General features: G+C 44.0%; 1 protein-coding gene across 5 annotated transcripts in view; it reads left to right on the top strand.

Moving 5' to 3' along the window:
- nav3 (neuron navigator 3) overlaps positions 1 to 13,747 on the top strand; it is a 460,146-nt gene that overhangs the window by 373,233 nt on the left and 73,166 nt on the right. For all 5 annotated transcript variants that reach the window (XM_055225660.1, XM_055225659.1, XM_055225658.1 and 2 more), the window contains exon 15: positions 6,612 to 6,969. In XM_055225660.1, the coding sequence (XP_055081635.1) occupies positions 6,612 to 6,969 (358 nt within the window). The remainder of the gene's footprint in view (positions 1 to 6,611; positions 6,970 to 13,747) is intronic.

The following is a 13,747-nucleotide window of genomic DNA, read 5'->3' as shown; positions in this document are numbered from 1 at the left end:
CTGGGAATTTGACTTTCCGTGTGAACCCCTGTGAAATTTGGTTGAGTCACAGCCAAATCTTTTGTGGTTACAACTTGCAGACCGGTGTGGAAACTAGACAAAGGCTCAATTTGCACATCAAATCACGTCCAAGTAAATTCACAGGACATAGTGGAGAATAGAGAAAGGAATGCCTAAATGAATTGCCTTCAGAGTCAGAACAATGCAAAGGAGAAGTGAAACGTTATCTTGTTGTGTTACCAGATGCTGCTTGAGAAAAAGTAAACCGACCACTCATTCGGGGCACATGGGAGAGAGCTGAAGTTCGTACTACGGAATGCGTAGCCCCAGAGTCCACTAGAAATTTAATTTGATCACCATTAACAATTAAAGTGTACTCGGAAAATTTATTGATTGTGTGATAGTTGTGCATACATGCCAATTGTCTCCTGTGCTCCAAATGTTGTCTGGTGCATGTTACCATCTCGTGGTGGGTGTGGTAGGACCATTTCTCCAGTGCAGTCAAATCCATCCCCCGCCTCTGCACCGCCTAGTCTGTCTGAAGATCTGTATCGGTCATCACGTGGTGCCCTGTTGAAGCGGCTACACTCATTGCGGCGGTCAGCAGGCCCTTCTGACTGTGGCCCCTCCGGGCAGTCACGAACAAAATGTCCACTCTGGCCACAAATATAACAGACATCTTGACTGTACCATTTTTGACGTCTGCGTCCATCTCTGTTGTTGAACCCAGGTCTCCCGCGGCCTCGTCCACGCCGGGGAAAGAATTGACGTTGTCCCCGGGCCTGTGAGAATAGTGTCATTGTGGCACTGAAAGCGTCTTTGTCTCTTTTGGCCTCTTTGGCCTGTAGCTTCTCTTGGTAGGTAAGATAAGCGTGGCGTGCATGCTTACGCAACTCATCCAAGTCTGGTTCCTCAAGTCCACCCACATAAGTTTTGTCCATGGCAGCAGCAACCTCTGGGATCAGGCCCCTCCGAATGGCATGGCAGATATGAATATTAAATGCACGTTTTTGAACAGGGTCAACGTCAGAGAAGCCACTGTTAACAGTAAAAGTCTCAACCATGTGATGTATGAATTGGTCAGTGTCCTCATCTGGTTTCTGTTTGCACGCTGTCACAGCAGACATGTTGATTTTGGCAGGGAAAGCAACTTCAATGGCCTTGTGCAAGCCCTCCATGGCCTGGATGTACTCGTAATTGTCCAAGAAGCGCGGTTCGGAGGCAGGAATGCCTGAGTCTGGGAAATGGTCTCTGATTTTAACTATATCGCTTGCTTTCATCAGATTCGACAGTATCTTTCTGCATTCTCGCCCAGATGGACGAAACTCCTGATAAAAGGCACAAAACTCAGTTGCAAATCTGGTTCCATTCATCACAGGGTCAGGCAAGGTACGTGCGTTATTTTCCACCTCGTCCGTGCCCCAAGGTCGATACACAAACACAGGACCATCCGGACCGACAGCCTCCACCATAGGAAATGAGCTGGATGTGCCGGTTGTTTTTGCGGTGCTGCACAGAGCCACTGGTGTCGTCCTGGTCAGTTTGGGTTTAGCTGGTGGTGGTGGTGTGTCTTCGTCGTCTGACTCATCCTCTGATTTAGGTTGCTGGGCTCGGCTGACAGGCGGGCAAAGGTCGAGGTGGCCTCTCAACGTGTAGGAGCAGCGGCTCTACTCCGAGCTCCTCCCGTGTGACTGAGCTCCTCACCCTATCCCTAAGTGTGTGCCCGGCCACCCTGCGGAGGAAACCCATTTCAGCCGCTTGTATCCGCGACCTTTTCCTTTCGGTCATTACCCAGAGCTCATGACCATAGGTGAGGGTAGGAACGTAGATTGACCGGTAAATCGAGAGCTTTGCCTTTGGACTCAGCTCCTTCTTTACCACAACGGACCGATACAGCGACCGCATCAATGCAGACGCTGCACCGATCCGCCTGTCAATCTCTCGCTCCATCCTTCCCTCACTCGTGAACAAGACACTGAGATACTTGAACTCCTCCACTTGAGGCAGAGACTCACCACCCACCCGGAGAGGGCAAACCACCTTTTTCCGGTCAAGAACCATGGCCTCGGATTTGGAGGAGCTGATTCTCATCCCAGCCGCTTCACACTCGGCTGCAAACTGCCCCAGTGCCTGCTGCAGGTCCTGGCTCAAAGAAGCCAGGCCCCTGGCTGCGCCTAGAAATTCTGTCCATAAATATAATGAACAGAACCGGTGACAAAGGGCAGCCCTGGCGGAGTCCAACATGCACCGGGAACAGGCCTGACTTACTGCCGGCAATGCAAACACAGCTCCTGCTCCAGTCATACAGGGACCGGGCAGCCCTTTGCAAAGAGCCCCGGACCCCATACTCCCAGAGCACCCCCCCAAAGGACACCATGAGGAACACAGTCGAATGCCTTCTCCAGATCCACAAAACACATGTGGACTGGTTGGGCAAACTCCCATGAACCCTCAAGGACCCGATGGAGAGTATAGAGCTGGTCCAGTGTTCCACGACCAGGACCACACTGCTCGTCCTGAATCCGAGGTTCGACTATCGGTTGGTATAAAACAATGATAAATATTTACCACAAGTAATACTATCTTCCAAACAATGTAATGAATATGAAAACCTGCCATATGCACTGTAAAATGCGACATCCTTTACTTGAGTTTTACATACCCAGTTATGCTAAACTATGTACCAATCTGGAGCTCTATTGAATTTAAATTAGCCAGACAGGATGCAGGTTCCTTCCAGGTGAAGTTTGAGGGATGACGGAGTTAGCTCAAGGCCACTGCTCTCTCTCTCTCTCTCCACCCCTCTGTCTTTGTTTGTTTCTTTCTCTATATATAGTTTGCTCCCTACTCTCTCTCCCACAATTTTTCTCATCTCTTTTCTCCCTCTTTATCTACTCTCGCTATCTTTCTGTTACTCTTTCAACTGCATCTATCTGTCTCCCTTTCCCTATCTGTTGCTCCCCCCTCTCTTCTCTCTTCTTCACTCCTGTAGCTCCCTCACTCTCCCCATATTCATATCTTTTACTCTCTTCCTCTTCCTTTCACTCTCTCTCCCTCTATCTTCCCCTCTCCCCTGTCTTTCATTCTCTCTCACTCTTCCCTCACTCTCCCCTCTCTCTCTTTGTCCTAGGTACCCCCCTCTCTCGCTTTCTTCCTATCTTATTCACTGACTTTTCTCTCTCCTTTATGCAACACCTCCGAAGCATTTATCTGAGTTGGGCTGCTGGGTGTGTCAGATTGGACAACAATGGATCTAAAGATAACACAAACTTCTCAAAAACTCGGAACCTTTCAAAGTGAAATAAAATGATGATGTAATGAGTTCTAGTCCTGCTAATAGCTTATAACCCTGTAGTTTAGACCTCTGCAAACATGTTCAGAAATGAATGGGATTCTCATATAAATTTTGCAGGTCCTGGTACTCTGTTATTGTTCTAGGACTTGATTAATGGGTAAATAATCCAATTCTATCACTAGGGCTGCATGATATTTGGCATTTTTGCAATATACAATACAGTCCCTGACAAAAGTCTTGTCGCTTATCCATTTTGTTGAAACAAAAGCTCATAACCTGACTTTAAATTAATCGATTGGTTTTAGAAATGTCTCATATGAAAGCCAAAACCCTCCCAAATTATGCTCAATATACTAAAAAATATGAAAAATAAAAAATAAATTTGCTTCACTGAAGAAAGATTGATAATTTAATGAACACAGAAAGGTCAGATTTTGGCAAGACAAAAGTCTTGTCGCCTTGTCATATGATGCACCCAATCCTAGATTACAGCCTCACCTGTGATCAGTTACTGATCAGTCAATCAGTGGGTGTGTATAAAAAGAACCTCAGTACACCAGACCTTCACATCAACTGCAACTTGACCTCTGACAACATGCCTAAGATCCACCCTGAGACCAAAGTGTTAATTATCAAGAGGCTGAAGACCAGATCCACTGCTGAGGTGGCTGACACCTCCAATGTGTCTCAGCGTCAAGTACAAAGAATAAGAAAAAGATCTGAAAAGACTGGAGATGTTTTTGACAAGCCCAGGTCCGGCAGACCCCACAAGACAACTGCTCGGGAGGACCGTTTGTTGATTTGAAAATCCAAGGCCAGCCCCTTTTCCACTGCAGCAGAGTTCCACCAGGCCTGGTCACCTCAACCAGAATAGTTTGTAGAATTCTGTCTCGAAATGGTCTCCATGGTCGAATCAGTGCACAGAAACCAGCACTAAACAAAAGGCAATTAAAAAACGTGTGGCATTTGCCAAGGCCCACAGCCTGCTAAAAGTATGGACACTGGAAAAGTGGCAGAAGGTGGATTTCTCAGATGAATCCTCGGTTGAATTACATCACAGCTGCCGCATATATTGCAGGAGACCTAACCGCGTGGATCCAAGATTCACCCAGAAAACAGTTAAGTTTGGTGGCTGAAAAATCATGGTCTGGGGTTACATCCAGTATGGGGGTGTGCAAGACATTTGCAGGGTGGAAGGCAATATCAATAGCCTAAAATATCAAGAAGTATTAGCTACCTCTTACATTCCCAACCATAAAAGGGGTCAAATTGTGCAGCAGGATGGTGCTCCATTGCATACTTCTATCTCTACATCAAAGTTCCTCAAGGCGAAGAAGATCAAGGTGCTCCAGGACTGGCCAGCCCAGTCACCAGACATGAACATCATTGAGCATGTCTGGGGTAGAATGAAAGAGGAAGCATGGAAGGCAAAACCAAAGAATCTTGATGAACTCTGGGAGGCATGTAAGACTGCTTTCTTTGCTATTTCTGATGACTTCATCAACAAATTGTATGAATCATTGTCGAACCGCATGGATGCAGTCCTTCAAGCTCATGGAAGTCATGGATATTAAATATGGATCTCAAAGCACCACTACTTAATTCACTGACGTTATTGCAACATATTTTTGTATTTGAAGTAAATTATTTGTTCAATTTTCTGTAGGCGACAAAACCTTTGTCTTGCCAAAATCTTACCTTTCTGTGTTCATTAAGTGATCAATCTTTCTTCAGTGAAGCAAATTTATTTTAGTATATTGAGCATAATTTGGGAGGGTTTTAGCTTTCATATGAGGCATTTCTAAGACCAATCGATTAATTTAAAGTCAGGTTATAAGCTTTTGTTTCTACAAAATGGATCAGCGACAAGACTTTTGTCAGGGATTGTATGGATGTTAAGAACTGCCATATCAATAGTATTGTGATATTTTACATATTTTATATTTTACACATTTTACTCAATAATTTCATTTACCGTATTTTCTAGACTATACGTTGCTCCAGAGTATAAGTTGCACCAGTGAAAAAATGTGTATTAATGAAGAAAAAACATATATAAGTCGCGATAGACTATAAGTCACATTTTTGGGGAAATTTATTTTACCACGAACAGCCATTTTATCTTTAAAGGCATGTTATAGTAATAACAATACAATATACAACAACAGGCTTAATAGCAGTACAACACGCTAACATAACACATAGACAACTGTCTGGTATGTTTATGTAAGATATTCAAAATTAATCAGATATGCTGCACTACCGGAACATATACCGCTTGTCCACAAACATGAGAGACACGAGAGTTCTTTTCATTGATGTTTATTATGGTCTTACTTCTTAATCACAGTTCCCACCGTAGAACTAGCAAACACATAAAATATAGCATAAGCTCTGGCTCATATTACATATACACAAAAATGCATATGAATGTATGGAAAATATACATATCACCTTGGCCTGCTAGTAAACAAACTGGTGAGCTGAAAACTTTATATTTACTTTTCAATTGTTTCTTAAATAATGTTGTCGGGTAAGACTTTGCATTAGCATAAAAGGCTGAACCGGAAAAAAAGGGGAAAGGGAAATAAATAATGGGAAATTTAATCTGAAATGTTTAAAAGTTAACAAGTTAAGTAAATTTTCTTACAGGTATTACATACACACCAGCGCTAGTGACCGAACAAGTGAACTTTAACATGTATAATCAAAAATTACATAACATGTATTTATTCAGGTACATGAAGCATAGACAACAAACTGAATAAGTGTCTGTTATGTTAACTTAAGATATTAACAGTTAATCAGTTAAAAAAAAAAACAAGCTAAAAAGTTTACTATCGATCTCACTCCAAATCACTAAATCCATTGAATTTTGCATCCACGGTGTCGCTTCTGAACAACTCAGCCTGCTCCAGAAGTAGAAGAAGTGCCACGCTGGAGGTAGATGAAGCACCGCTTCTCCATGGCCCCATGTAAAATTATGTACTTTAATAATTTCACATGTAAGTCGCATCTGAGTATAAGTCGCACCCCTGGCCAAACTATGAAAAAAGTGTGACTTATACATAGGTAGAGGTATTCTATTTTAAAACTCAGTGCTACTTCCTATATTTTTTTTATTTATTTTTTTTATGTTTTTCCCACAAACTGTCACTTAACTGGTGTAAAACTATGATATATATTTAGCACAGATATTATCCCACCAAACCAAATAATAACAAAAACATAAAAACCTGTCATATGCACTTTAATAGGTGAATTGTTAGAGGTCTAACACTACTCATGTTTTTACCCCCATATTTCTCCTCCCCAGTCCCAGAGAGGAAGCCGATCGAAGCATGTAGACCCAGAGGTGAGCAGTAGCTGGGCTGGAGCTGAGGACCTGAAGAAGGTGGAGGAGGAGCAGGACGGAGGAACCATGGACCAGAGCAGTGGATCCCAGCGATGGAAGCCCTCTGCAGCCTCTCCCTCTGCCCAAAAACAGAGCCACCAGGCCCCCCTGTCCCACCAGACCCACCAGGCCTACCAGGCGCAGTACGAGGAGCAGGGCCAGAAGGGGGCAGCACTAGGACAGGTGTCTCAAACTGGCTCGTGGAGAAGAGGGGTGAGTGCCCAGGTCGGAATCACTCCACCGAGAACCAAGACCCCATCAGCAGCACTCAAAACAACAGGTAAGAAAATACAGTACAGATTTCAACATCAATTAAATGGCCTGTACCTAATTTCAAACCATGAGTCAGGAACATGTTTTAGTTTGAACCGTTATTTCTGGCATAGTGATACTGCATCATGACATAGAAACAACTGTTTGGAATAGTGTAGAGAAGGTTTCAACAGTAGTCATTTGAACAGTGCTTTTGTAATCAGCTCTCATCCAAAATCTATTTTCAGTTTGATGGTACTGACTTGAGGCACTAGGATGTATGCTACTCTGAGTTAACTAAGTTCAGCCCCAATCTTAGTGCAGAAAAACACGAAAAACAGTGTCTAGATGACCACTATTTAAACCTTCTCTACAGTGAACCACAGCTGGACAAATGAGAGATTACACCTCTTGTCTTAGAAAGTGTCATACAGTTGGTTCCTTATAGTTCTCACATCTCAGCCTATGATTTGCATTTTATTACTCCTCAAAATGCACCATGACAGAGAATCAAGTGTCTAGGGTAGTGTCAGGGGGTTGGTTTCGCATTATTCTTTGTAACAATGTGCTTCATTGGATGAATAAAAGATGATCCTGTCCATAGCATTTGTATTAGTTATTATCCAAGAACGGATTATAAATTGGGGCGGGTGCAGAGAGATCTGGGTGGCAGTGGAAGGTGGGGACCTCGACGACCGGATCTCCGAACATGGAGACTAGCTCTGGGGACATGGAATGTCACCTCGCTGGGGGGAAGGAGCCTGAGCTTGTGCAGGAGGTTGAGCGTTACCGGCTAGATATAGTCGGCCTCACCTCCACGCACAGTTTGGGCTCTGGAACCCAACTTCTTGAGAGGGGTTGGACTCTCCATTTCTCTGGCGTTGCCCACGGGGAGCAGCGGCAAGCTGGTGTGGGCTTGCTCATTGCCCCACAGCTCAGCCACCACGTGTTGGGGTTCACCCCGGTGAACGAGAGGGTCGTGTCCCTGCGCCTTCGGGTCGGGGACAGGTCTCTCGCTGTTGTGTCGGCCTACGGGCCAAACAGCAGTGTGGAGTACCCAGCCTTCTTGGAGTCCCTGGGAGGGGTACTAGACAGTGCACCAACCGGGGACTCCGTTGTTCTCCTGGGGGACTTCAGTGCCCATGTGGGTAATGACAGTGACAAGTGGAGGGGTGTGATTAGGAGGAATGGCCTCCCCGATCTGAACCCGGTGTTTTGTTATTGGACTTCTGTGCTAGTCACAGTTTGTCCATAACAAACACCATCTTCGAGCACAAGGGTGTCCATCGGTGCACGTGGCACCAGGACACTCTAGGTCGGAGGTCGATGATAGACTTTGTTGTCATGTCATCTGACCTCCGACCACGTGTCTTGGACATTGTCAACTGATTACCACCTGGTGGTGAGTTGGATCCACTGGCGGAGGAGGAAGCCGGACAGACCTGGCAGGCCCAAGCACATCATGAGGGTCTGCTGGGAACGTCTGGCGGAGCCCTCTGTCAAAGGGGTCTTCAACTCCCACCTCCGGGAGAGCTTCTCCCTGATCCCGGGGGAGGCTGGGGACATGGACTCTGAGTGGGCCATGTTCTCCACCTCTATTGTCAATGCGGCTGCTCGTAGTTGTGGTCGTATGGTCTGCGGTGCTTGTCGCGGCGGCAATCCCCGAACCCGGTGGTGGACACCGGAAGTAAGGGATGCCGTCAAGCTGAAGAAGGAGTCCTATCGAGCCTTGTTGGCTCGTGGGACTCCTGAGGCAGCTGATGAGTACCGGGGGGCCAAGCGTGCCGCGGCTCGGGCAGTCACAGAGGCAAAAACTCGGGGTTGGGAGGAGTTCGGGGAGGCCATGGAGGAGGACTATCGGACGGCCTCAAAGAGATTCTGGCAAACCGTCTGACGCCTCAGGAGGGGGAAGCAGTGCTTCACCAACACTGTTTACAGTGTGGGTGGAGAGCTGCTGACCTCGACTGGGGATGTTGTCGGGTGGTGGAAGGAATCCCACTGTCACGTCTTCCGAGGAGGAAGCCGAAACTAAGGACCCAGAGGCGGACTCATCCATCACCCTGGCTGAAGTCACTGAGGTGGTTGGCAAGCTCCTCAGTGGCAAGGCTCCAGGGGTGGATGAGATCCGTCCTGAGTACCTCAAGTCTCTGGATGTTGTTGGGCTGTCTTGGCTGACACGCCTCAACAACATCGCGTGGCGGTCGGGGACAGTACCTGTGGAATGGCAGACCAGGGTGGTGGTCCACATGTGTTTTGTGGATCTGGAGAAGGCATTCGACCGTGTCCCTCGTGGTATCCTTTGGGGGGTGCTCTGGGAGTATGGGCTGCGGGGCCCTTTGCCAAGGGCTGTCCGGTCCCTGTATGACCGGAGCAGGAGCTGTGTTCGCATTGCCGGCAGTAAGTCAGACCTGTACCCGGTGCATGTTGGACTCTGCCAGGGCTGCCCTTTGTCACCGGTTCTGTTCATTATATTTATGGACAGAATTTCTAGGCGCAGCCAGGGGCCGGAGGGGGTCTGGTTTGGGAACCACAGGATTTCATCTCTGCTGTTTGCAGATGATGTTGTCCTGATGGCTTCTTCAAGCCAGGACCTGCAGCAGGCACTGGGGCGGTTTGCAGCCGAGTGTGAAGCGGCTGGGATGAGAATCAGCTCCTCCAAATCCGAGGCCATGGTGCTCGACCGGAAAAAGGTGGTTTGCCCTCTCCGGGTGGGTGGTGAGTCTATGCCCCAAGTGGAGGAGTTCAAGTATCTCGGGGTCTTGTTCATGAGTGAGGGAAGGATGGAGCGTGAGATTGACAGGCGGATCGGTGCAGCGTCTGCAGTGATGCAGTCGCTGTATCGGTCCGTTGTGGTAAAGAAGGAGCTAAGTCCAAAGGCAAAGCTCTCGATTTACCGGTCAATCTACGTTCCTACCCTCACCTATGGTCATGAGCTCTGGGTAATGACCGAAAGGACAAGGTTGCGGATACAAGCGGCTGAAATGGGTTTCCTCCGTAGGGTAGCCGGGCGCACCCTTAGGGATAGGGTGAGGAGCTCGGTCACACGGGAGGAGCTCGGAGTAGAGCAGCTGCTCCTACACGTTGAGAGGAACCAGTTGAGGTGGCTCAGGCATCTGCTCAGGATGCTTCCTGGACGCCTCCCTAGGGAGGTGTTCTGGGCATTTCCCACCGGGAGGAGGCCCCGGGGAAGACCCAGGACACGCTGAGGGACTATGTCTCTCGGCTGGCTTGGGAACGCCTTGGGGTCCCACCGGAAGAGCTGGAGGACGTGTCCGGGGTGAGGGAAGTCTGGGAGTCCCTGCTTAGACTGCTGCCCCCGCGACCCGGCCCCGGATAAGCGGAAGAAAATGGATGGATGGACGGATTATAAATTATATTATATTGTAATTTTATTTTTCTTATTTAAGAGCTTTTACCGTATAATGCACTTATCTTGACAAGAATAGATTCAAATCAGATACAGACGCTTTAAAAGAATATTTATTTGATACCATGACAGCAAGGGTTACAAAATGCTTGGCTTGAAAGAGAAAATAATTGTGAAATATACAAATTATTATTTTTTTAAATAGTTGAAATGTTTATTCTAGTTCTATGATAAATTGTCAGTTACAACAGTGATTCCCACAGTGGGGGTCATGAGAACATTTGAAGAAGTAATTTGAGAATTATGGCAGCACCATTAGACCAAGTCAAGTTTGTGGAGAGGCAAGTTCTGTCACACTTAAAATGCTTAGATGCTGCATATATGTGTTTAATACTATAATGTGGAACAATAACAGCAATAATATCATGTAGACAAGCAGGTGAAAACTTAAAGTTTCAGTACAGCCTAGTGCTTGCTTTTAGAACCAGATGTAATGAAACTAGGTCTCATAATTTACTGAGAGTTTTATGTTTAACTATAGTCTATGACATTGTTTTTTTTTTTTTTTTTTTAAAGAAACCCCAAATGTGCTGTTTTCATACTGTTTATACTTTTAGAATAGTTGATTAATAGGGATAAAAATATGGATTTGTTTTTTTCAGAAATTAAAATTACCAAAACTTTTTTTATTTATTTATTTTTTTTTATTTACAGGATAATGAGTTACTCAACACTGAAATCACAATTGGAGACATTTAAAAGTAAATAATGTAATGTAATGTATCTTACAGTATCACATATGTAGTAGCACATAAACTGGTCTATACAAATCCACAGGCTGCTCTTTTAATGAACAGAATAATGTCTGAAATATTCTTGTTGGAAAGAGGCACCAAGCAAGGGTGCCCACTTTCTCCCCTTCTGTTTGATTTGATAATTGAGCCACTGGCTGAATGTATAAGAGTGAACAAAGAGATTAAGGGCATAGAAACAAATAGCAGCTCTCACAAGTCTATGCTGTCTATGCTGATGATGTTCTTTTGTTTCTGAACAACACCACGAAGTCTATACCTTCCCTAATCAGGATCATTGAGGAATTTAGCCAATTCTCAGGTTACAAAATTAGTTATGAAAAATCATTAGCCCTCCAATTGGAGATATAACAGACAGTGTAACATGCTTTCACCCCTTCAAGGTAACTACAAATAGCTTAAAATATCTTGGCATATACTTATTTACAGATCTAAATAAGTTAATTAAAAATTATCTTTCATCTGTGATTACAAATATTAAAACTGACCTCCTTAGATGGACCACTCTTTCATTATCTTTGATGGATCGAGTAGCAGTTATAAAAATGAATGTTCTTCCTCGCTTTTTGTACATACTACAAATGCTACCTACACAAATTCCTTCCAAAATCTTCAAACAAATCCATGGTGCTATAAGAGCATTTTTGTGGAACAATGGAACTTATCGAACTTCAAAAACTCCAGCTGCCCATCCAAAGAGGGGGCCTTGGGGTTCCAAATTTCCAATTCTATCATTGGGCATCACAATTAAAGTTTGTGACAGAGTGGGTTAAAAAAGGTCTATTCTGTTTCCATGACTTAGAAGAAATCGGCCTAGAACACTTCCCTTTCCTACCTATGTACCAATGTTAAAAACAACTACATTCTTAAAAATATTTGCAAATATCTTAGTGCTATTGGCCTTTGTGTCGACAAATATTCATTTTTAGGACCCACTGGTAATAACCCAGATTTTCAACTCACCTGTACTGACTCTGGTTTTAAAGAATGGAGGGAAGCGGGTATCACAAAAATATCAGATCTTTATGTAAATGATTCTGTAATTCCAGCAATTAAAAAAAAACCCTAACCCTAAACCTTAACCTCCCGCAAACCCACTTCTTTCGATATCTGCAAATCAAAAGTTATCTCAATTCCATTACATATAAAAAAATTATAAAACAGTATTTTAGATAATATTCTTATAAAAGCTGTTGCATTAAAAGATAAAATGATAACAAATATATATAACCATATTAATATGAATACAGGTGCTGTTATTAATATTAAACAAAGCTGGAAATATGACTTTGGTGTCAAACTGGATGACCGTCAATGGATCAAAATACTGAACCAGTGCAAAACGAATCGCTAAATCAAATAAATCTCATGAAGTATAGTATAAAATCATTAACAAAATGCACGTGACCCCTGTAACTTGGAGTAAATATGACACATGCACTAAACTGGAAGCAGGAACCTACTTTCATTTAATGTGGTCATGTCCAGTTATTCTTTCATTCTGGTCTCCAGTTCTTCAGGAAACAGAAAAATATCTTGGACTAAAACTACCTATGGACCCTAAGGCTTATATATTACATATAAACAACCATATTCGAGAAACAAAAGCACTCAACACCATGTATGTACCATGAATGCTGCACGGCTTTGTATACTCCATGCATGGATTCAAGACCATCCTCCCTCTCTCACACTGGCGTGAAAAACTGTTATCAATTTTTCCCTATGAAAGACTCTACAGTGTGCTTGAAGGAAAGCTGGACTCTTTTGTTAAGGACTGGTCACCTCTAAGTGACTTTTTTGGCACAGAATGTCAGACAATAAGACGTATAGGTATGAACTAAAAAGTAAACGGCCAATATATGTCCTGTGGTTTTGTGAAGTGAATTTGAAGTGGACCAGATTATCATGCAATTGATTATAAATGTAGCTCCTGCTGGTAATGACACTCTCCCCCTTTTGTGTGTGTGTTTTTGTTTTTGCTTTCTCTCTTAACAAATGTGTATGTGCATTTATGTGTATCTATACATGTAGATGCATGTACTCATGTATGTATATGTATATATGTACCTGCATATGTGTGTGTCCATGTGTATATATGTGCACATTGTGTATGTGTGTGTATATATAGATATTTCACAAAATCTAGATTTTGTGAATATCTTAACATAGAAGTCTATTGCTGAAGTGGTTCAGCAGAAGCAGTTTGCTCTGTAATCACAAGAGTTCTATTTGAACAAAATCTGGATTTGTTTCCTGCTCAGCTCAGATAAACTCACTCCTGTTCTCACACTGAATCTATGTTTGCTGCACAGTATAAATAAACTGTTTGCTGTGCCCTTCTAAATAAATATATAATTTTTCGTTTTGTTAAAATTTTACTAAAACAGGACTAAACAGAAGAGTACCTTAACCCAAATAAAACAGTTTCCAAATTAAAGGTGCACTATGTAACTTTTCTGGCGAAGGATCAGCTTGTTTGTGGAGATATACTTGCTTTGCCTGTAGGTGTTTTTATTGTTCCAAAATCCCTTAAAACCATGCATTGTTACTGTGAGCGGGCATACCTCTATACACATATGACCTTTAACTTGCCCTGTAGGATCTACCTGCTTGTCTCCGTGTAA

The sequence above is a fragment of the Periophthalmus magnuspinnatus genome, chromosome 12 (genome assembly GCF_009829125.3).
Source record: "Periophthalmus magnuspinnatus isolate fPerMag1 chromosome 12, fPerMag1.2.pri, whole genome shotgun sequence".
NCBI classification, from domain to species: domain Eukaryota; kingdom Metazoa; phylum Chordata; class Actinopteri; order Gobiiformes; family Gobiidae; genus Periophthalmus; species Periophthalmus magnuspinnatus.
This window is presented reverse-complemented; position numbering and strand designations above follow the sequence as displayed.